A 25218-nucleotide genomic window follows, 5' to 3' on the forward strand; every position below is an offset into this window, starting at 1 on the left:
CCCACAAGAAGACAGGGTCTTGCTATGCAGCCCATGCTGGCCTGGAATTTGCAGTGTGGTGTAGGTTGGCCTGGACCTTGTGATCCTCTTGCTCCAGCCTCCTGAGTGCTGGGATTATAGGTGTGTGACGCTACCTTTGACTATGTTTTTTTAAGACTAATTTTTGTTTTTTAAATTATCTTTAAGTAGTTGGATAAAAGGATTTTAAGTCAACATTGCTTTTGTTGGTTTTAAATTGTAATAGAACAATGTGGGTTTCCAGTATTTTGAAAGCTGCTAGAAACCCACAAAGAAAACCTAAGATTACCAGCATCTATGATAGTGTAGCACCTGTACTTTGTGTAGAAATCAAATTTAGTTGGTCAACTTGAGCTTGCTTGACTCTTAGCACCATCCATCCATTTTTGTTATGTGCTTTAGTTTTTCCTGTTTTGTGAAGAGAGATATTTTAAATTATCAACAAAGCCTTATTGCTAATGGAAGGGTCTGAGGAAGGAATTGGAAACATTGTTCACTAAAGCCATGTTTATTGGCAATAACCATACTAGTTTGGAGGGAGTTCAAAGAAATATTTTTATAGGTGGACCTGAGACCTTTGATCTTTTTTTTTTTTTGGTCAGTCATGGGGGGCTGAACTCTGGGCCTGGGCGCTGTCCCTCAGCTCTTCAGCTCAAGGCTAGCACCCTACCACTTGAGCCACAGTGCTACTTCTGGCTTTTTTCTGCTTATGTGGTACTGGTGCTGAGGAATCAAACCTAGGGCCTCATGCATGTGAGGCAAGCATTCTACCACTGAGCCACCTTCCCAGCCCCCTTTGATCTTTTTTAAAAAAATTGCTGTTTTCTACTTAAGAAAATCCTAATGAATGGAAGAGTAGTACTATAAGGTTATATGTCAGATAACTTCATGTAGATAATTTTATGTGTGGCTGACTGGCTGATTCTTAAAGTGTCTGTGTGTGAGAGTATAATGAAAACAATAAAATATATACAGGGGACTTGAAGTTTATAGTATGCTTTAGGTAACTTCTCTGACTCCTAATACTTTTCATTTATTATGAAAGAAATCTATAGAATAAAAATAAAACGTCATTTATTTTTTCTCCTCTTATTCTTACAGCCAGAAGATCCCTGCTTTGCATCTCAAAATCGTGTGTACAATGACATTGGAAAAGAAATGCTCTTACACGCTTTTGAGGGATACAATGTCTGTATTTTTGCTTATGGGCAGACTGGTGCTGGGAAATCTTACACAATGATGGGTAAACAAGAAGAAAGCCAGGCTGGTATCATTCCACAGGTAAAAAGTGAACAAAAACACCTCTTTACATCATTTCTTTGTTGTTGTTGGTTGTGGGGCTTGAACTCAAGGCCTGAGAGCTGTCTCAGCTCTTTCTCTCAAGGCTAGTGCTCTACCACTTTGAGACACAATGCCACTTTCAGTTTTCTAGTGGTTAAAGGAAATAAGGGTCTCATGGATTTTCCTGCCCTGGCTGACTTTGAACCGAGATCCTCAGATCTTACCCTCCTGACTAGCTAGGATTACAGGTGTGAGCAACAAACACCCAGTTCATCATTTCTTTTGGTCTCAAATTGCTCTAGCAAGTTTGTTTATTTATGCCAGTCCTAGGGCTTGAACTCAGGACCTGGGTGCTCTCCCTGAACTTTTTACTCAAGGCTAGCACTCTACTGTTTGAGGCAGCTCCACTTTGGCTTTTGGTTAGTTAATTGGATATAAATGTTTCATGGACTTTCCTGTCTAGGATGGCTTTGAACCATGAGTATCAGATCTCAGCCTCCTGAATAGCTAGGATTATAGATGTGAGCCAGTGGTGCCAGTAAGGATGTTCTTGTGTCTTTACTTTTCCTACTATGTAGTGCAGGGAATGAACCCCACAGCCTTATTCCATCAATGAGCTACATCCTCAGCCCAAAGTAATTATTTACAGATTCTAAGTTATACTAATCATATTTGATTTATGCTGTTTCCATGCTTAGCTTCCCCTTTCTTTCAACTTTATTATTGGAAAACAACAACAACTTTATTATTGGAGTTCTTTTTTTTTTTTTTTTTTTTTTTTTGGGTCCGGTCGCGGGGCCTGAACTCTGGGCCTGGGTGCTGTCCCTCAGCTCTTCAGCTCAAGGCTAGCGCTCTACCACTTGAGCCACAGCGCCACTTCCGGCTTTTTTCTTTTTGCTTATGTGGTGCTGAGGAATTGAACCCAGGGCCTCTGGCATGCAAAGTAAGCGCTCTACCACTGAGCCACCTTCCCAGCCCTGGGTTTCTTATTGATTAAATGCATATATACCTTTTCTGATGAAAGTTTGTGGTATTTCATTTTAATACAGAAGTATTTTTTAAACAATCATTTTATTGTAGTTGATTTTTAAAATACATTTTATTGTTAAGGCGGTCTTCAGAGGGGTTACCGTTTCAACAGTCAAGCAATGAATACATATCATTTTGGACAATGTCACCCCTTCCTTTGCTTTTCCTGTTACCCCTTTGGTTAAGTTTTTGTTGTTGTTGTTGGTTGTGGGGCTTGAACTCTGGGCCTGAGCGATGTCCCTCAGCTCTTCAGCTCAAGGCTAGTGCTCTACCACTTGAGCTACAGCACCACTTCTGGTTTTTTGGTGGTTTATTGGAGATAAGAGTTTCACAAATGGGCTGGGAAGTTGGCTCAGTGGTAGAGTGCTTGCCTTGCATGCCTGAGGCCCTGGGTTCGATTCCTCAGCACCACATAAGCAAAAAGAAAAAAGCCGGAAGTGGCGCTGTGGCTCAAGTGGTAGAGCGCTAGCCTTGAGCTGAAGAGCTGAGGGACAGTGCTCAGGCCCAGAGTTCAGGCCCCACGACCGGACTCAAAAAAAAAAAAAAAAAAAAAAAAGAGTTTCACAAACTTTCCTGCCTGGGCTGGTTTTGAACTGCGATCCTCAGATCTCAGCCTCCTGAGTAGCTAGGATTATAGGCATGAGCCACTGGCGCCCGGCCCTTTGGTTAATATTTATGTATCAATTCTGTAGTCTATGATCTTGCTCAACTTGATAATTAATTCTATTTTTTTGTAAATTCTTTAGCATTCACATATAAGATTGTATGATTAGCAAATAAAGACATGTTTACTTCTTCATCTCCAAAAAAAAAACAATCATTTTATTATACAACTCTATGAACAGAAAATCAACAGAAATATACAATATGCTCACTTACACATGTGACTTTACATTTTATGCTAGATATTTTTTACAGTTAATACTGAGTTTAATTTTAAAGTTCATAACTATGTATAACCTTATTACATTAAGGGCAAATTTTATATGGAGAGGTTCATAGGCAGACCACATTAAACATTATCAGTATATCCAAAGTCTATACCTCAGCCATGGATGCATCTTTCCTGATTCCATAAATTTAGATTTCTTTACAATTTAAGCTTATTTGCTATTTTGGATGCAGTGTTCTTTTTTTATTTGGTCGGTCATGGGACTTGAACTCATGACCTGGGCTCTGTCTCTGAGCTCTTTCACTCAAGGCTAGTACTCTGTCACTTTGAGACACAGCATCATTTCGAGTTTTCTGGTGGTTAGTTGGAGATAAGAGTCTCATGGATTTTCCTACAGGGCTGGCTTTGAACTGTGATCCTCAGATCTCAGCTTCCTGAGTAGCTAGGATGCAGGCATGAGTTTCCAGTTCCCAGTAAATGCAGTGTTCTTAAGGGCAATAGACGTTCCAGATAATTGCTTGAAGCAGACTCCATTAAGTGACAGTCATGGCAACTTACAGACTTCCAGAAGCATTTTTTTAAAGATAATTATTTGGAAACTACTATTTATGATGAATTTTAAAGTATATTTAGACTTAGAAAATCAGGAACATATAGCTCATTTTCCAAAAGTTTGTTACCTTAATGTATGATTATTATTAAAATGTATGGCTGAGGCTGGGAATGTGGCTTAATGGTAGAGTGCTTGCCAGCATGCATGAAGCCCTGGGTTGGATTCCTCACATACACAGAAAAAGCCAGAAGTGGTGCTGTGGCTTAAGTAGTAGAGTTCTAGCCTTGAGCAAAAGAAGCTCAGGGACAGTGTCTAGGCCCTGAGTTCAAGCCCCAGGACTGGCAAAAGAAAATGTGTATAGTTGTTTTAATACCAAAGCTCAGTAGGATTTTTATTGTTTTTTAAATTATTTTTATGAAAATACTATATATTTTAAATAAGAAACTTAACAGTTTTATAATTTTCCAGACCTAGAAAAATTAATGTCACTGTGACCCAGAACAAATCATGTTAAGTGAGGTAAGCCAGGCTCAGAGAGATAAATGGTGCATGTATTTTGTCACATGAGGAAGCTAGATTAAAATCCAGCTAGGTATGATAATATGTACAGGGCTCAATGCATTTACACACAAGCTGACTAAAAGAGGGAATATAGGGGAGAATCCAAAGGTGTAACTCCTCTGAACAAGTAAGGTACAGCTTATCAAGATGAATGCCAGGAAGTGGAAACATGTTTTGTTTTTGGGGGGTGGGCAAAGCAGGGGCACAGGAATGGAAGAAGGAAGAATAGGCAAATATACTCAATGTAATACTGACTATAGAGTGACAGTTACTTGAGTATAGCACAAAGAATCCAATTTTTATAAAACCAGTTTGCCAGGCTAGGAAGGTGGCTCAGTGGTAGAGCACTTGCCTGTATGCATGAGGCCCTGGGTTCAATTCCTCAGCACCACATAAGCAGAAAAAAGCCAGAAGTGGCTCTGAGGCTTAAGTAGTAGAGCCCTAGCCTTGAGCTGAAGAGCTGAGGGACAGTTCCCAGGCCCAGAGTTCAGGCCCCCCCCTCCCCCCAATAAAAAAATCAGTGTGCCAATGATGCAGCTTCTTTATAAGAGGAGTATTTCCACCGGATGCCAGTGGCTCACACCTATAAGCCTAACTACTCAGGAGGCTGCAATCTGAAGCCAAGCCTGGGCAGGAAAGTCTATGAGCCTCTTATCTCCACTAAACTACCAAAAAAAGCCCAAAGTAGAACTGTGGCCAAGTGGTTAAGAGCTAGCTTTGATCAAAAAAGAAGTTCAGGGACAACACCCAGGCCCTGAGTTCAAGACCCAGGACCTGCAAAAAAAGGAAGGAAGGCAGGCAGACAGACAGAAAGAATTTTTAAAAACCCACAAAAGAACAAACATGGCTTTTGTTCAAAGGAAACAATAGCAAGGTTCGGTTGTTGGGCGAATAAAGATAAGATGTGAAGAGCATGTACAAAGGTGTTTTTTAAAAAAATTTCCTGGGCTGGGAAAATGGCTCAGTGGTAGAGCGCTTGCCTTACATGCTTGAGGCCCTGGGTTCAATTCCTCAGCACCACATAAGCAAAATGAAAAAAGCCGGAAGTGGCGCTGTGGCTCAAGTGATAGAGCTGAAGAGCTGAGGGACAGCGCCCAGGCCCAGAGTTCAGGCCCCACGACCCGACCCCCCAAAAAAAAAATTTCCTTGAAAGTATTAAGCTTATCTTGAAGTTTATGACATGTCTATTTAGAGAGGTTGTGGATAATGGAGTAAGTCTGTGATTTGGGTCATTCATACCTTCTCTCTTTATCCTTCTCTAGTTGTGTGAAGAACTGTTTGAGAAGATTAACGACAACTGCAATGAAGAAATGTCTTACTCCGTAGAGGTGAGTGTAGTTGTGGTTGGACCTGGGGCCTCTGTACTCCCCTCTCTGTACTTTATGATGCTCAGTCCCTCAGTTTTGTACTTTTAGCCTATTTCTAAGTTTTGCTTATAATGAATAATGTTGAAATTAAGTTTTTGCTAATAAGTCTATGCATTTCTTTTCAGTCATTACCTTTTCTAAATGTCTTGATTGTTAAATAATACATGAAAATTGCCAAATGGCCTTTTAGAAAGAAATGCTATAACCAGTTTTTAATTCTGTGAGAGAGCTAGATGAGCCAGTCCCATTGTACCCTTGAGAACATTTAGCATGTGCATTTTATAATCTCTGATAATTTGATAAGGCATCATTTTTCTTGTCCAAGTTTGAATTTCTTTATTAGTGTGGTTGGCCATCTTGTAAATTATACGCATATGTATTTACATTTGGTGGTCATAGTTTTTAAAATTTATTGGAATATATTCTCTTTTTCCTGCTGTACTCATCATATTCTAAAATACTTAATAAATTATCCATATTTATATTTATTGGTCATTGTCAGTCTTGCTAGAATCATAAGGTATCTGTCAGTTTTATTTATTGAAGTCTGCCAAGTGCCTAAGAACCATGGCTAGAAGGTCATGGTATGCAGTGAATTGAATTTGCTAAGTGAGGTCTGTGGTGTTTGGTTCAGAAGTACTGTAAGTTACTTTGGATGGATTCATACTATAGAGAATAAGTTTATCAACTTAGGCAATTTAGGTTCTCTTAGCCTCATACTTGGAGAAAAAGGGGTAAATTTTCCAACAAGACATATCCACAAATCAATATATATACAAATTTTAAGTGGACAAAGATGATTAGCATTTCGCTTTCTGGGATGACTAGCTGACAGTATTTGTTGTCCTGTTCTGCTCTCATAGATTACTTACCTTTCAAGATTCAATTTTTCCATACTAATTTTTAACAATAAAAGATCAGAGATTATAAGACAAAGGTGGATGAAGAGAGATAAGGTTCTAATTCAGGTACTCTATAAATGAGCCTGTGGAATTTAAAATTGCATATCCAGATATATGTGGAGCATATATCTTTTACATACACTATATACCTATAAGTAACTGAGTGATGCAGAAGCATCATAATGTGATGTACTATGGTGAATTTACTATACTTGAGAGCCTTCTATACTTAGAAGCCTGATTTTATAAATCAATTAGGGGTAGAACCATCCTTCAACTTTAGGTTGGGGATATAACTCAGTGGTATGTAGAGCACTTGCTTAGCAAGCATGTAGCCCTGGTTTTTATCCCCACTACTACAAAAAACAAAAAACAAAAAACAAAACAAAGTCAGGCTGTTAATGAAACTTACTAGGGCTTGTGTCGTGAAATCACCATTTGGCTTGTTACTTTCTTACAAGGAAGAAGTATTAGCCAAGCGAGAATATTCACATTTGCAAGATTAATGTATTACCTTTCTGTGCACAATCTTGTGTTAGAATTCTGATGGTTGTTTGATAAGCATGGAATTAAAGGGAAGGAATTTGATTAGATAACATTTAATTGCCTTAGGTTAAGATTTAGATTGGTGCACTCATCCTTGTCATAGGAAAGGTTCTTCTGACAGGACGAAATTCTGGGAGTGTGCCGTCTTGAGTCTTCTTCAGTTAGCTATCATTGTTAACCAGTCTTCACGCCTTCCAGTGGATTACACTGTCATAGTAATTATGCCATCTTAAAGATGAATTACTGGTCTCTTTTGCCTTCCTTGCTCTGGAATGTTGATATTGTTCCTAGGATTTAATACTGACAGAAGTCTATTTCTTTCCTTTTTTGGGGGGGGGGAGGGTCCAGTTATGGGACTGAACTCTGGGCCTGGGCGCTCCCCTCAGCTCTTCAGCTCAAGGCTAGTGCTCTACCACTTGAGCCACAGCGCCACCTCCGGCTTTTTTTTTTTCTGCTTATGTGGTGCTGAGGAATCGAACCCACGGCCTCATTCGTGCAAGGCAAGCGCTCTACCACTGAGCCACCTTCCCAGCCCCAGAAGTCTATTTCTTTTTTTTTTGTTGTTGTTGGTCGTGGGGCTTGAACTCTGGGCCTGGGCGCTGTCCCTCAGCTCTTCAGCTCAAGGCGAGCGCTCTACCACTTGAGCTACAGCGCCACTTCCGGTTTTCTAGTGGTTTATTGGAGATAGGAGTCTCACGGTCTCTCCTGCCGGGGCTGGCTTTGAACCGCAATCCTCAGATCTCAGCCTCCTGAGTAGCTAGGATTACAGGCATGAGCCACCAGCGCCCGGCCCCAGAAGTCTATTTCTAACCTCACTTTAAACCTCAATTACAGATAGTAACATACTTTTAAAACAAATATACTGAGGGCTAGGGATGTAGCCCAGTGGTAGAGTTCTTGCCAAGCATTTGCAGCACTCTCAATTTAGTCCCTACCACTACATAAATAAGAAAGCAGACACCCACTGGTAATTGATAAGTTGGTATTAATATATATATTTTTCTGCCATTGGCAAGTAGCAGCCACTATGTGTAGAGGTAAACTATTTACTTCTTTTTCCTTCATGAGAAATTCAGAAGACTAGTTTTAACCTATGTATACCATGTGATATCTGTGCATATCTATACAGTCTTGCAGACCATAATTATGACATACTTCCTGAAGGTTGTTGGTCTTTAAAGACAGAGGTTTTGGAAGTACTGGAGTTTGAACTCCAGGTTTCTTTTTTTTTGTCGGTCATGGGGCTTGAACTCTGGGCCTGGGCGCTGTCCCTCAGCTCTTCAGCTCAAGGCGAGCGCTCTACCACTTGAGCTACAGTGCCACTTCCAGTTTTCTAGTGGTTTATTGGAGATAGGAGTCTCACTGTCTTTCCTGCCTGGGCTGGCTTTGAACTGTGATCCTCAGATCTCAGCCTCCTGATTAGCTAGGATTACAGGCATGAGCCACCAGCGCCCGACTATGAACTCCAGGTTTCTTGCTTGATAGGCACTCTATCACTTGAGCCACTGTGCTGCCCCCCTCCCACCCCCTTTTTCTTTTTGAGATAGAGTCTCACTTTATGCTTGGACCAGCTTGGGCAGCAATCTGCTTTTCCGCTTATTTGTGCTTCCCTGCATAGCTGGATGACAGGTACATACCACTGTGCCTAGCCATCGGTGGAGGTATAAACTTTTGCCTGGGTTGGCCTTGAATCATGATCGCTGGAGCTTTACCTCTCAAGTAGCAAAGATTATAATCTTGAGCCACTGTATCTGGTTATATAGGGGGTGTTTTTTTTTTTGGTCATGAGGCTTGAACTCTGGGCCTGGGCGCTATCCCTGGCTCTTCAGCTCTAGACCAGTGCTCTGTCACTTGAGCCACAGTGCAACTTCCAGTTTTCTGGTGATTAATTGGAGATAGGAGTCTCACAGACTTTCTTGCCTGGGCTGGTTTTCAACCTCAATCCTCAGATCTCAGCCTTCTGAGTAGCTAGGATTACAGGCATGAACCACTGGCGCCTGGCTTGCATAGAGCTTTTTATAAAAGTCTTTTTTTTTTTTTGGTTAAATGAGATAGGGCCTCCCTATGTAGTCTAGGTGGGCTTTGAACTCAAATTCCTACTGCCTCTGCTTCCTGCTCAAGTGCTGGGATTATAGACGTGCCACCACCTCTGGTTTTATAAAAGTTTAAAATACCTTTTTACTATATATGATTTCTTTGTTCCAATTCATTTAATTCACTTAAATAATATGTTCTTAGGTGAGCTACATGGAAATTTACTGTGAGAGAGTACGAGATTTGCTGAATCCGAAAAATAAGGGAAATTTGCGTGTGCGTGAACATCCACTTCTTGGGCCCTATGTGGAAGATCTGTCCAAACTGGCAGTCACTTCCTACACAGACATTGCTGACCTCATGGATGCTGGGAACAAAGCCAGGTACCATAGGAAATTGGATAATAACTGAAGTTTTGGCATGTTTGAAGCCCCATGTGAAGGGATTGAAGCCACATTTGTGGCTAAGAAAGAGACTTTAATTGTGGGGCTAAGAGCTAGGCTCAAGAGGTGTGGGCTCTGTAGCCTACATTGCCTTGTTGCATTGCTATAGCAGGTTAGAACTTTGCTTAAGTTTTATTCTTAGGTGTTTACTAAGTCATGGTATGATGTTAGTCATGTCTCTATGAGGCTATGGTAGTCATTGATTCTGGAATAAATGGGTGCCTAATAAAGAATGAAAATTAAATGCTCTAGTGGTTTTTAAAGGGTTAGCTGGAGTATGAAAAATGATTGTGAGGGGTGCCTGTGGAGTTCAGAGGGTAACTTGATGGGCTCACAAAGCAGTATTGAGAGCAGTTGTGTAAGTGACAGCTTACACAACTAAGTTTAAAGCTTTGCTTGTGATTGTAATGCTTATAATGTGGAGCTTGCTGTCCATTTAAACTCTTATATAAGAATTCCATTATCACGTGGTCACCTTTATGTTTATTTAGGACAGTGGCAGCTACTAACATGAATGAAACAAGTAGCCGTTCCCACGCTGTCTTTACCATTGTTTTCACCCAGAAGAAACATGATACTGAGACCAACCTTTCCACTGAGAAGGTAGGAAAACATGGAGCTCTAGACCCAACTCATGAATAGCAGAAAATTTGAGAAAGTTCCCTTTACAATCCTCTGTATTTTGTGGGAACGAGAGTTGTTCATTGACTAAATGGATGATGTTTTCTTACTGTTTCTTTTTTTTTTTTTCTTTTTGGTTCTGGTTGTGGGGCCTGAACTCTGGGCCTGGGCGCTGTCCCTCAGCTCTTCAGCTCAAGGCTAGCACTCTACCACTTGAGCCACAGCACCACTTCCGGCTTTTTTTTCCTGCTTATGTGGTGCTGAGGAATCGAACCCAGGGCCTCTGACATGCAAGGCAAGCGCTCTACCACTGAGCCACCTTGCCAGCCTCTTCTTACTGTTTTTTGAGCACATGGTGGGGGCTGGGGAAGGTCATGGTGGCATTTCCACTCATGTGTATATAATATATTCCATTCAGTCTCACCCTGTCTGTGTCACTCTCTCTTTCTTCCCTCCTGCCTTCCTAAAACAAATTCAACAGGTTTCATTGTTCTATTTTCATGCATGCAGACTATTTCCTTGGGCCATATTCCTTTTCATTCACCTGAAGGGTGATTTTTTTTTCCTTTGCTTATTAGCATTTTTCTTCTACCCCACACCAGTTTTCATCATAGGTTCTTAAATAAAATTGCATTATAGAAGAAAATAGTTTTAAGGCTTTGGATGTCATAAACTCCTCTGTGTATGCAAGATAGTCAAGCAGTTCTTTTTTGGGGAAATCTTTCCTTTTCTTCTTGACTGGGTAATAATAATGTTAATTGATAACGTTGCTACAGAATAGTAGTGTGGGATTAAATGTTGAAGCAAATGATTAGGCAGGCACAGTGTTTTATTTCTGGAAAATAAATAACACGCCACAACTCTCATATACTTGTGCTTTTGTTTTGTTTTGTTCTTACTCAAGCTGTACTTGTTTTTGTTGCTGTTTAATTTGCTTTTGTGGTTCTAAGAACCAAACCTAGAGCTTTACTCATGCTAGGCAAGCACCTGCCACTAAGCAATACCCCAGACCACCTTTGCTTATTTTGGCTTGTGGGTAAATATCCAAAATTGACTCACCTTATCCATTTTGGGTAGTGGTTAAATAGTGTAGACTTTGGAATGAGAATGCTTGCTTTAAACCCTGGCTCTGCTGTGTTTTAGCTGTATAACCTTGGGCAAGTTACTTGACCTCTTTGTGTATGGAAGGAAGGGATGGCAGAAAGGAGGGGAGGAAGAAAAGGGAGGAAGAAAAGAAGACAGGAAGAAAAGAAGAAAGAAATTAAGAGGATACTAGAAAATGGAAAGATATCCCATGTTCATGAATTAATATGAAAATAGCCATATTGTTGAAATCAGTCTGCAGATTCAGTATAATATCTGTCAAAGTCCAATGTCATTTTTCACAGAAATAGAAAAATCAACCCAAAAATTCATATTAAAAGCATAAAATATCCCAAATAGCAAAAGTGACTCTGTGCAAAAAGAACAACGCTAGAGATATCACAAATACAGATTTCAAATTATACTGCAAAGCCATAGTAACAAAAACAGTATGATACTAGCATAAAACCAGGCCCTGAAGACCAGTGGAATAGAAGACCCAGAAATAAAACCATACAACTTCAGCTATCGGATCTTTGACAAAAGAGCACAAAACTTATGCTAGAGAAAAGACAACCTCTTCAACAAATGGTATGGGCAGATTGGTTAACTACGTGCAGAAGACTCCAAATGTATAAAAGAACTCAAAGACTTGAAACTTTCAACCTACTATAGGAAAACATAGGAAAAAGTTCTTAATAGTTACAGGCACAGGTAATTATTTCTCAGTAGGACTCAAATAGCTCAGAAAATGAGCGTAAGAATTGATAAATACAGCTATATCAAACTAGAAAGTTTCTGTGTAACAAAAGAATTTACCAGGACCAAGCTATTCAACAGATAAAAAAAGGATTTTTACACAAAGGACAAAAAAAAAATTAAACAGCAAAAAAACATATAATCCAGTTGATAAATGGGCAATTGAATTGAACACAATTTTCAGAAAAAAAATAGAAATTGGTAGTAGAAACATGAAGAAATGTTCAGCCTTAGCCATAAGCAAATGCAAATCAAATCTACACTAAGATTCCATCTCACCCAACATAATGATAATCATAAAGAAAATAAACAACACACAAACAAGTGCATACTAAACCTACCAACACAACTATGTTTATCACAGCATTATTTACTGGCTAAGATACAGAACCAACCCAGATGCCCCTCAGTAGATGAATGGATCAAGAAAATGTGACACACACACACACACACACACACACACACACACACACACACACACACACACACACACACACACACACACACACACACACACACGAATTCTATGCCTCCATCAGAAAGAATAACATTGCCCCGTTGTTAGGGAATGGAAAGACTTGGAAAAATTATATTAAGTGAAGTAAGCCAGGCCCAAAGAAACACAGGTCCCATGGTTTCCCTTATTTGCATTAACTAGTATATGTCTAGGACAAGCAGAAAAGGTCAAAAGCTAAGATAATGTTAAGTGAACTGAACCCCAAGACAGGGACATAAGTGTTTTTTTTTCTTGCTGTTGTTTTTAACATACTTATAATGTACTATGTGATTTTTTTTTTGTTTCTTTTGTATGTTCTTCCGCCATGGTATAACTCCTGTTTTCATATTAATTCATGAACATGGGATATCTTTCCATTTTCTAGTATCCTCTTAATTTCTTTCTTCTTTTCTTCCTGATTCTGGTGCCCTGCATCTTGTACATGCATTTTTCTAATTTGGGGAGGGGAAGGGAAAAAAAACAAAATGCTTAAATAGGGATACAGGTTGACCTATTGTAACAGTGAGATGTACAAGACACTATGTTGAAAATGAATTTTACAACTTGTGGCAGGGGGAGGGAAGAATTAGGGAGGGAAGGGATAGTTGGGGAAAAACAAAGGAGGAGGTAACAATGCTTGATAGGAAATGTACTCCATTACCTTACTCGTGTAACTGTCATCCCTCTGTATACTATTTTTACAATATAATACATTTTTTTAAAAAAAGAAAATTACACTAAATGTCGGCAAGGATGTAGAGATTCCCAACTGGTACAGTCACTATGGAAGTCAGTATGGAGGTTCCTGAAAAAAAACTAAGAACACCTGTATTATGACCCTACTTTACCACTCTTGGGCATATTTGAAAGGAGTATAAACCAATATGCACTAACGTATAAACGTACTGTTAGCCGGGTGCTAGTGGCTCATACTTGTAATCTTAGCTACTCAGGAGGTTGAGATCTGAGGATTGTGGTTCAAAGCCAGCCCTGGCAGGAAAGTCTGTGAGACCCTTATCTCCAGTGAACTACTCAGAAAAAGCCAGAAGTGGTACTGTGTTTCAAGTGGTAGAGTGTTAGCTTTGAACAGAAAGAAGACAGCACCCAGTTCCTGAGGTAAGCCCCAGGACAGGCAAAAAACCAAAACCAAAATACCAAAACATACTGTTGTATATTTGTATATACAACAATAAAACCTGTTGTAGTTGTTTTACAATGGATTAGAGGATCAGGAAGAGGAGTATAATGGGTAAGTTTGATTAGGGTACATTGTATACATGAGTGGAAATGTCACAGTGAACCTCATCCCTTACAACTAATGCATACTAAGAAAAAAAATCTTAATTAAAAAAAGCCAAAAACTTTTCTAAAGTGGTATTATTTAGCATGCCCATCAGCAGTGTATGAGGTTCTAGTTACTCAAAGCTTTGTGTTTAATATATCATTTAATAGGTTGATGAGTTTTACTTTATTTTTTATTCACTACTGTAATAAAATAGGCATGTTTATCCTAAACTTCTGCAATAGTCAGTTTTCAGTTACTGTAGTGAAATATCCAAGAATGTGTAACTTTGTAAGGAAAGAGATTTATTTAGCTCACAGTTCTGGAGGTTCAGGGGCATGGCAGTAGCATCCGCGTGGCTCTGATGAAGTCCTCACGGCAGATGGCATCACAATGGTGGGAGGGTGTGCAAAAGTGAGAGCTCACCTCCCCACACTGGGAGCCCAGAAGCTGAAGGGTGGCCAGCCTTGTCAGTTTATAACAACACTCTCATCTGTGGCCAGTTCTCCCATTGATCTAAGGACCTCCCACTAGGCTGCACCTCTTAAAGGTCCCACTGCCTCTTACTATTCCAAAACTGGGATCAGGCTTCCAATAATAGGAATTTTTAGGGAAAATTACATCCAAACCATAACAAATTACTGCTTTTGAATCAAGATAATTAAGAAATTGCTATGAGTTTTATGCATTCTAGGTATGTGTGTGTGTTCACGTGTACACATGCAGAATTGAGCCACGCACCTTGCACCCATGTACTTGCACTCTGCTGTTGAGCTATTCCTCCAACCCTGAGCACGCTTGTCACATTGACTGTGTTATATATTCTCTTTGTTTTCTTGAGCCATAATATAAGAGCATAGTATTTGCAGTCTTATTCATACTTCAATTTTCTAAAAAAAATTTCTCTAAATGTTTTCTACTTCTACCTTCTTATTTTTGAATTGCTCCCATGTTACTGTTCTTTACCAGGTCAGTAAAATCAGCTTGGTGGATCTAGCAGGAAGTGAACGAGCTGATTCAACTGGTGCCAAAGGAACTCGATTGAAGGTATTTCTTAAATCAGCATAGTCAATCAGTGTTCTAGAATGTGGGTCAGAGAATTGTGGCCAGAGGGCCAATCCCAATTTACTACCTGATTTTCTTGAAACATAGCTAGATCCATTAGTTTATGTATGGTCTATGGCCGCTTTTGTACTCCAGTAATGGAAGTTGCAATAGACTATATGTCACATGAAATCCAATTTTTATTTGACTTTTTAGAGAAAACTTTTGCCAGTTGTTGTTCTGCAACTTCAATAAAAGGGTACTAGATGGAAGTAAAAGACAGTAGTGGAAATGGGATATACCAAATCCAGATGTAAAAACATCATGGACTTTGATAGAGATACTGTTTACCAAGAATAAGCGATTGTTCCCACAACTCACCAACATGAGATTTGGTGTTGGTGGTTGTGGGAAGAAGGCATCTCTGTAAGGTTTTGGAGCACAGACATCTTGAAGGTACACTTAGAACTGAGACGTAAGCCTGTGATTCCAGTATATTGTCACAAGAGCAAGGGAAGATTGAGGACTAACCAAGGCTTTAGAACTTGTGACCATAAGAAACAGATATGCTAGTATATTATAAATTTTATGAATACAGATGAATAGGTGTGGGAGAAATTCTTCATAATTCTTTTGTGTTTGGTGTTTATTTTAGGAAGGAGCAAATATTAATAAGTCTCTTACAACTTTGGGCAAAGTTATATCAGCTTTGGCAGAGGTGGTAAGTTTTATATTTTACTGAAACAGGAAATTTGTCTGCTCAGCAAATATACTTGATGATATTTTTATGCTTATTTCTGAAGGCTGCCCTGATTTGACTCTTTTAGGTAATCTTAACCTTTTGCCTTTTCGAGCTTTTCAGATAAGAACTATGTGTAACACAGTTTGACTTTGTTCTGAAAGTAAAATGAAAGCACAAGTAAATGTGTAAAGGTTGGAGCAAAGTTCTAAGATTTGGTTTGATTTTTTTTTTTTTTTGTCCTGGTCCTGGAGCTTGAACTCAGGGCCTGGGCATTGTTCCTGAGCTGCTTCTTTTTTTTTTTTTTTTTGGGTCCGGTCATGGGGCCTGAACTCTGGGCCTGGGTGCTGTCCCTCAGCTCTTCAGCTCAAGGCTAGCGCTCTACCACTTGAGCCACAGTGCCACTTCCTGCTTTTTTCTTTTTGTTTATGTGGTGCTGAGGAATCGAACCCAGGGCCTCATGCATGCAAGGCAAGTGCTCTACCACTGAGCCACCTTCCCAGCCCCTTGATTCATTTTTTGAGCTTTATTTCATCTCACAAAAACCAAGTAAATGTTTTGTGCATTCATTTGCCTGTATAATCTTTTTTTCTTTTTTGAACATAAGATATAATATCTTTTTTTTTTTTTTTTTTTGGTCCGGTCGTGGGGCCTGAACTTTGGGCCTGGGCGCTGTCCCTCAGCTCTTCAGCTCAAGGCTAACACTCTACCACTTGAGCCACAGCGCCACTTCCGACTGTTTTTCTCTGCTTATGTGGTATTGAGGAATCGAACCCAGTGCATGCAAGGCAAGCACTCTACCACTGAGCTAACTTCCCAGCCCAAGATATAATATCTTTTGGAGTATTTTGATCAATTTGACTTTGGTAAATGCTGTTTAGTGATACATAATATACATTATATATTTTAAAATGCATTCATGTCTCACTTAATGAGGAAACTACTTTTTTTTTTTTTCCAGTCTTGATGCTTGAACTCAGGGCCTGGACACTGTCCCTGAGCTTCTTTTGCTCAAGGCTAGCATTCTACCACTTGAGCTACAGTGCTACTTCTGGCTTTTTCTGTTTATGTGGAACTGAGGAATCGAACTCAGGGCTTCCTGCATGCTAGGCTGACATTGTACCACTAAGCCACACTCCTATGATGTGAGAACATCCTAGGGTGTGCTCACCCAAACTTAGTATAGTTCAGTAGCCTGTTGGTCCTAAGGCCACAATGAGCATGAGATTAAATCAAGCACGAGAGAAATAATGCAGTGAAACTGATATAAACTTAAGATGTACGAGGCCGTGGCTGGCATAACATGGCATACTGTTTCACAGTAAACTTTTTTTTTTCTTTTTTTTGCCAGGCCTGGGGCTTGAACTCTGGGCCTGGGTGCTGACCCTTAGCTTCTTTTGCTCAAGGTGAGAGTTCTACCAGTTGAGCCACAGCACCACTTCCAGCTTTTTTGAGTTGGAGATAAGAGTCTCATGGAGTTTCTTGTCCCTGCTGGCTTTGAACCACGATCCTCAGGTCTCAGCCTCCTGAGTAGCTTGAATTATAGGCATGAGCCACCGGTGCCTGGCCTGGCCACTATAAATGGAAGATCACTGTAATGGTGGACCACTGTTTCCATTATCAAATATCAAGTACTGGCCCTAATTATATGTGGTATTGTTGTGCATGACAGACACTGCAGCAGTTGTCCCATCAGCGTCACTGCAAGCAGATGAGCAGTGCACTGTGTATCACACCACCTAAAGATGGCAGCCACACTGGCATTTCTCAGTGCTCTTATAACCTTAGGGACCCACCACTATTGTATATGTGCTGTATGTGGAACAGAGCCTTATGCAGTGCACGACTGTAATTTCATCCTTTTCATTAACTATGAAACACTAAAGATGAACCAGTTTGGTTTTTTTTTGTTTTTTTTTGTCGGTTGTGGGTCTTGAACTCTGGGCCTGGGCACTGTCCCTGAGCTCTTCAGCTCAAGGCTAGCATTCTACCACTTGAGCCACAGCGCCACTTCTGGTTTTCTAGTGGTTAATTGGAGATCAGAGTCTCATGGACGTTCCTGCCCTGTCTGGCTTTGAACCGTGATCCTCAGATCTTAGCCTCCTGAATATCTAGGATTACAGGTGTGAGCCACTGGCACCCAGTTTTTGTATGAAGGTCTTCATTATTTAGGGTAAAAGAAAGTAGTTAATTTACATCCATTTAAATCACTACAAAAAAATTAAATGTTTTCTTGCTTGTCTCTCTCACTTTTTTCTTTTGTGCTAGTACTGGGGCTTGAACTCAGGGCTTGGGCTCTATCCCTAGCTTTTTCATTCAAAGCAGTTGCTCCACCATTCGTGCAACAGCTCTATGTCTGGCTTTTTGCTGGTTAATTGAAGATGGGTCTCAGACTTTCCTGCTCTCGCTGTTTTCAACCTCCTGAATAGGATTACAGGCATGAACCACCAGCGCCCTGCATCTCGCTTGTCTCTTAAGACATTGTCTATGACTTGCATTTAAACAGAATGCTTGTTTGAAGCTTATCTTGTGCTCTTATTTTCTCCTTTGAATGCATTCGTTCACAGGATAACTGCACCAGCAAGGTATGATGGGGATGGGTGGAGATGAACTAGCCATCCAGCCACTGTGAAGGTTGAGGCTGTGTAGAACCTCCAGAAAACATTGTGTGATTTGTTTTCTGGCTCTGGGATTTAGAGTGGCAGTTAAGAGTATCCATGAATCATTCACTGCACACCAGAAGTAATTTAGGAGCATGGTATACTTTGGTGAGGAAATTGAGAATAAAGAAACAAAAGGGAAATTTGAGGGAGTTTTATATCACTTTGTAATGTTTGTCTCTGATATTTGTAGGACTGACTCTTGATAGTTCTGCAAACCATTCAGAAGTGCAATAAATTTTTTAAATTCCACCTCTCCCCCCCACCTCCCCAGTCCTGGGGCTTGACCTCAGGGCCTGGGCACTGTCCCTGAGCTTTTGCTCAAGGCTGGCACTCTACCACTTGAGCCACAATGCCACTTCTGCCTTTTCTGTGTATGTGGTACTGAGGAATCAAACCCAGGGTTTCATGCATGCTAGGCAAGCACTCTACTGCTATGCCATATTCCCAGCCCAGTTCTTTTAACTTCTTAAAGGTGCTATTCTAAAATACAGTTTGCTTTTTAAGATTGTGTGTGTGTGTGTGTATCCTTTTATTTTTCTGGAGATTACCTGCAAGATAAGGGGCTGGCTTTGAGCCTTGATCTTCAGATCCCAGTCTCCTGAATAGCTGGGATTATAGCCATGAGCTGGCCCCCAGCTTTGCCTTTTGGTTTTTATTCTATTGATTAGAGTTAGTGTTTGTTTGTTTGTTTGTTTTTTGGGGGTCCGGTCGTGGGGCCTGAACTCTGGGCCTGGGCGCTGTCCCTCAGCTCTTCAGCTCAAGCCTAGTGCTCTACCACTTGAGCCACAGTGCCACTTCTGGCTTTTTTCTTTTTTGTTTATTTGGTGCTGAGGAATTGAACCCAGGGCCTCATGCATGCAAAGCGAGCGCTCTACCACTGAGCCACCTTTCCAGTCCTGTTTTTTTTTTTTATGAGATGAATATCTCATTTATTGGTTGGCTAAGTAAATTAATGAAATGATTTGTTCTTATTCATTTAATGTAGAATGCACAGGACTCATATTTGCCTTCGTGTAAAAAGAAAACTCATTAAATTGCTAGTATTAGATGATAGTAAGGAATTACTATTGATTTTTCAGAATGATATTGTCTTACAATTATGTTTTTTGAATCCTTGTCTCTGAAAGTTGTGTACCTATAGTATTTATAGTTGAAATGTTGAATTGCTTTGAAATACTGATAACTATAATGACATGATTTGCACAGGATATTAGTATTGTACACTGTGTAAGAGAATGTCCTTATCTGCCAAAGAGTTTAGACATGGTATCTGCAACTTCCTCCAAAATGGTTTAAGAATGTAGAAAAGTATTTTGGGGATAATTGAAAGATGACCGGAAAATTATTGATAATGGGTGAAGCTGCTTGTTGGGTATATGACAGCTTGATTTTTGTGTATGATATAAAAATTTCAAAACAAAATGTATGAAGGAAGAATTACTGCATGAGCTGCCAGTGCCATGAAAACTGTGATTGATAAATGTCAACAGTGATGGAATTCCGCTTCGAGATTTTAGAATGGTTCACTTTTCATGTGTATTTTCCTCCATGACTTTGCTAAGCTGATTCCTTTCCCTCTAATAGAGTAAGAAGAAGAAGAAAACTGATTTCATACCTTACAGGGATTCTGTACTTACTTGGCTCTTACGAGAAAATCTGGGTATGTTGACTACTGGTACAACTTAACTTTGTAGTTCTCTTTTTAAGGCTGTTTACTAATTGACTTGTGGTTTATTGTTATATTTTGGAGAACTAGATACTAGAACTAGTACTAAATATTCATAGTACTTACTTGAGTGCTTTATTTTTTTATTATTTTATTTTTTGTTGGTCGTGGGACTTGAACTCTAGGCCTGAATGCTGTCCCTCAGCTCTTTAGCTCTACCACTTCAGCCACAGAGCCACTCCTAGTTTTTTGGTGATTTATTGGAGGTAAATGGCCTTTCCTGCCTGGGCTGGCTTTGAACCTTGATCCTCAGATCTCAGCCTTCTGAATAGCTAGGATTACAGGTGTGAACCACCAGTGCCTGGCTTACTTGAGTGCTTCATGCCTCTCCATTTTTTACTCCTGATTTCAGCTGATTGTATTCACTCACTTTTAAATCTGGATGTTCTCCCAAAATCATTTACTACAGGACATTAACTGTGGAGCAGTTACCATCCTAACTCCTTGCACCTGCTTGAGACTGAACTCTGCTTCTTCCTCAAAGTTCTTTCAGAACTTCATATTCCAGGGATGTGCATGTAGTCAGCTGTTGGCAGACCTCATGCTCCTTATTACAAATGTTTTTGACTTTTCAGCTCCTTCCTTCCTTTTCCTTGCTCCTCCTTACCAAGGACAGTTGTTTTTTTTTTTTTTTTTTTTTTGGGGGGGGGGGGGGGGTCCAGTCGTGGGGCCTGAACTCTGGGCCTGGGCGCTGTCCCTCAGCTCTTCAGCTCAAGGCTAACGCTCTACCACTTGAGCCACAGCGACACTTCTGGCTTTTTTTTTTCTTTTTGCTTATGTGGTGCTGAGGAATCGAACCCAGGGCCTTGAGCATGCAAGGCAAGCGCTCTACCACTGAGCCACCTTCCCAGCCCCAAGGACAGTTTTTAACTTTTATTTTTGTTTATTTTGGTTTGCTGAGATCTTGATTGCACCAGGTTTTAGAGAAGAGAGTAAGCCGGGCACCAGTGGCTCACGCCTATAATCCTAGCTACTGGAGAAGCCAAGATCTGAGGATCACGGTTCAAAGCCAGCCCGGGCAGGAAAGTCTGTGAAACTCTTATCTTCAATAAAACACTAGAAAACTGGAAGTGGCGCTGTGGCTCAAGCGGTAGAGCACTCCCCTTGAGCTGAAGAGCGCTGGAACAGTGCCAAGGCCCAGAGTTCAATCCCCATGACCGACAAAAAAAAAAAAAAGAGAGAAGAGAGTAAGAGGATAGGTACTGGATGCAGGAGATCCACACACCAAAATTTGAACATTTGGAGTGAAACATTTAAGAAAGCTGTTGAATTTTGGTTATATTTTAGGATCTGAAATTGTACTGTGATTTGGCCCAGTCAATACAATTCTAAAATAACTTATAATTTGAGATATTTCTGGCTCATTTTAGGTGGTAATTCTCGGACTGCAATGGTTGCTGCTCTGAGCCCAGCAGATATCAACTATGATGAAACTCTGAGCACTCTGAGGTACTCTTAATTTAATCTCAGTAGCTAAGTCATTTTGTTATACCACAGATTGTCATAGGCTGCAAGGGTAGCTGTTTAGGCTAATAGTGATCTCATCCTCTCCTAACAGAAAAACATGGGAAAAATTATTTTTATTACAATGCAGTCCATTTACTGCTTGTGGTTTACTGAGAAAGGCAGGAACTTTTTCATAGGAAAGATGTTAAATTGCTTATAAGATTGTTAGGACAATGAAATTGTCTATAATAATATTTATTTCTCTAAAATGTATTTCCCTCTTGAACATAATCTTTCTCTTTAAATATGTTCAAGTAATGAAATTATGAATGCATGTAATATTGAAAACTTTATCAACAGAGTTGGGCATTGGTGCCTCACACCTTTAAGTCTAGCTACTCAGAGAGACTAAGATTTGAGGACTGTTGGAAGCTAGCCCAAGCAGAAAAGTTATCTTAGGTTCTTTCCCACTTAATCAGCAAAATGCCAGAATTATAGGCATTGCTCAACTAGAAGAGTGCCAGCTGAGAGCAAGAATACCTATATATATGTGTGTGTGTGTATATATATATATATATATATATATATATATATATATATTACATACACACGTAGCATATTGAATATTCAGTTATAGAGTATCTTACATGTACAATTTTTATTATATTAATCTAGAACTCTTTGCCCTTACCTCATTGAAGATACTTTGGATGTAGTAAAAGAATACTATATAACCTGAAAAACTAGATTGAGTCCTCTCTTTGGCATTTATGTATGTGTGCTCGTGTGTGCAGGTGTGCATGCATGAGTACACTGGTCCTGGAGCTTGAACTCAGGGCCTAGGCACTATCCCTGAGCTTCTTCTGCTCAGAGTTAGTGCCCTGTCATTTGTGCCAGAGCTCTACTTCCAGCTTTTTGGTAGCTTTTGGAGGGAAGAGCCTACCAAGATCCTCAGATCTTGGCTTCTTGAGTAAGTAGGATTATAGGTATGAGCCACTGATGCCTAGCCTCTCTGTGGTATTTGTTTCTGTTGAGATCTTGGGCAAATCATTATTTATCTAAGCCTTTTCCTCATCTTTATAAGTAAGGTACTATAAATCTTTGTAAAATATTTATTATCAAAGCTCATAAAATGTATAAATACTCAATGTTTATTTTAGAAATGATATGTTACTTATGAGAAGTAGAGCAGCTAAGAAATGGTGATACTTAATTTTCTGCTTGGATCTAGATATGCAGATCGTGCAAAACAAATTAAGTGCAATGCTGTTATCAATGAAGACCCCAATGCCAAACTGGTTCGGGAGTTAAAGGAGGAGGTGACACGACTGAAGGACCTTCTTCGTGCCCAGGGGCTGGGAGACATTATTGACAGTAAGTGAGCTAATGGTCTTCCTCTTCAGGTTCAGAATTTGGTTAACCTACATAGTAGTGAACTTGTGATTTTTTTTCTTGTTAAAAAAGAAAAAAAGAAAATGATTGTAAAATCCCTTATGTAGCATGTATTAGGTGACCCATGATTTTTTTTTAATGTTAAATTTATCTCACTGAGAAATTATTTCATTTAAAATTGACTTGGAATTTCTGTTTTTCTTTAATGGGTTTCTATGGATGTAGTAGCAGTTATAATGTATGAGAAACCCACTATTAACAAGTTTACTTTCAGATAAAATTCTCCCTCGAATAATCCCTGCTGCCTATGAGCATATGAAAGAAAAAGTCCAACTCCTGTGAAGAACTAGATTTCCAGGGAGTACTGTTTATAATATTCCTTTATAACATATCATTTTAAAATTTTAGTGATCTGCTATATAATGACTAACCAAAAGTTTTTTAAAGTAGCAGCGGAGGATGTAGTTCAGTGGGTTAGTGCTTGCCTAACATGGGCAAGGTTCTAAGTTTGATCCCAAGCACAATTAAAAAAAAATTCTCAGGTTTTTTATGGCTCACACTTGTAATCCTGGTACTCAGGAGGCTGAAATCTCAGGATCTCAATTCAAAGTCAGCCTGAGCAGAAAAGTCTGTGAGACTCTGGAGGCATGGCTCAAGTGGTAGAGTGCCGGCTGTGAGAAAGTAAGCAAAGTGAGAAGACAACCCTGAGTTCAAGCCCCAGTACCAGTAAAAAATTAAAAATGTCCTCAGACTGGGGATGTAGCTGAAATGGTGATTACTTGACTTGCAAGCACAAGGCTCTGAGTTGGGGGTGGGGGGGCTGTGGGAAGGAAGAACACAAGGAAGGAAGGAAGGAAAGAAAAAAGGAAGGAAGGAAGGAAAGAAGAAAGGATAAAAATAGATTTTTTCCAGCCAGGCACCGGTGGCTCACGCTTGTAATCCTAGCTACTCAGGAGGCTGAGATCTGAGAATCGCGGTTCAATGCCAGCCTGGGCAGGAAAATCTGTGAGCTTCTTATCTCCAATAAACCACCAGAAAACTGGAAGTGGTGCTGTAGCTCAAGTGGTAGAATGTTCGCTTGAGCTGAAGAGCTGAGGGACAGCGCTCAGGCCCAGAGTTCAAGCCCCATGATTGACCCCCCCCCCCCCAAAAAAAAAATTTATATATATATATCCAAATAGAATAGAATGTAGTGCAATATAGGATTATTGAATAAAGCTTATTTTGAGTATAAGTATTATTTTATTTTCTAATCAATGTCAAGGCTTCTACTTTAGTTTTTAGAGCCTGAGTATAAAGTAGTACTTTTTAAAAAATGGTAATATAAATATTATTCTTTTTTTTTATCTTGCCAAATATTAAATACTGCTCTGTTCCCTCTCTGTGTCGCTGCTGAATCTGAACTTTGACCCTTCTTGTATTTTCCCTCCTGCTTATCTTCAGTTGATCCGTTGATCGATGATTACTCTGGAAGTGGAGGCAAATGTGTGTATTTCGTGTATTGGTTAATTTCCAGCATTCTGACTTGTTAATCTGCCTTTGCTGGATCAGCCTTAAAATGAGCTTTGCATGCCAGCAATCATAACAGGGGAATCCCAGACAGAGCATACTGTAGTATCAGAAATTCTAGTTTTGTGTTTTCTCTGTTTGGCAAAGCAGTCTTTAATGAATTTCAGTGTGTACCTTGAGTGAAATCAAAAGGCTTAGGAGTTTCTTGTTCCTAGCCAGGTATGGCAGTCCATGCCAATAATTCCAGCTTCATGGGAGGCAGAAGTGGGGGAATCACAGCTCTAGGTCAGTCTTGGCAAAAAGAAAAACAAAAAAACAAAAACTGTTGCCTTGAAGCCAGGTACATGCCTGGCTATGCAGGAGGCAGAGGTAGGAGGACTGTGGTCTGCTCTTAGATGGGCCCAAGGCAAAGCATAAGTCCCTATTTGGAAACTTTGAGACCCTGAGTTCAAACTTCAATACTATCTCTTGAAAAAATTGATTCTTCCCCTCTTAGTTTTCCTCCTATGTGATAAAATTGAATTCAGAATCATAGATGATGAGGCTAGCAATGATAGCAGCTCACATTTGTTACATTTTTGTAGTATTCCACATCTTGTTTTAGGTACTTTGAACATGTTACCTGTTTTAATTCTGTGATTGACTCTGAAAAAGCTCCATTATGCCCATTTTTGCAATAGTCCGGAGTGGTTTGTATCCTAATAGCCCATGATTTCTGTGTGGTCAGGTAAAGGAACCTGGAGCCCTCATTTTTGTAGGCTAACATTTTTTTTTTATCTTGAGTTGCTCTCTTTATGGTCTGACTATTATATGAACAAGTCCTCTTTAATTA

The 25218-nt window shown here is 39.8% G+C and overlaps 1 protein-coding gene across 3 annotated transcripts in view; it reads left to right on the forward strand.

Annotated features, from left to right (window-relative positions):
• The window catches only part of Kif1b (kinesin family member 1B), a 152246-nt gene that overhangs the window by 36750 nt on the left and 90278 nt on the right, over nt 1-25218 (forward strand). For all 3 annotated transcript variants that reach the window (XM_042695678.1, XM_042695675.1, XM_042695676.1), the window contains exons 4-12: nt 1120-1299; nt 5597-5662; nt 9388-9566; nt 10118-10229; nt 14837-14914; nt 15567-15632; nt 19898-19973; nt 21410-21488; nt 22717-22859. In XM_042695678.1, coding sequence (XP_042551612.1) covers nt 1120-1299; nt 5597-5662; nt 9388-9566; nt 10118-10229; nt 14837-14914; nt 15567-15632; nt 19898-19973; nt 21410-21488; nt 22717-22859 — 979 coding nt within the window. The remainder of the gene's footprint in view (nt 1-1119; nt 1300-5596; nt 5663-9387; nt 9567-10117; nt 10230-14836; nt 14915-15566; nt 15633-19897; nt 19974-21409; nt 21489-22716; nt 22860-25218) is intronic.

The sequence above is a fragment of the Dipodomys spectabilis genome, unplaced genomic scaffold (genome assembly GCF_019054845.1).
Source record: "Dipodomys spectabilis isolate Male_0828 unplaced genomic scaffold, ASM1905484v1 ptg000188l, whole genome shotgun sequence".
Lineage (NCBI taxonomy): Eukaryota > Metazoa > Chordata > Mammalia > Rodentia > Heteromyidae > Dipodomys > Dipodomys spectabilis.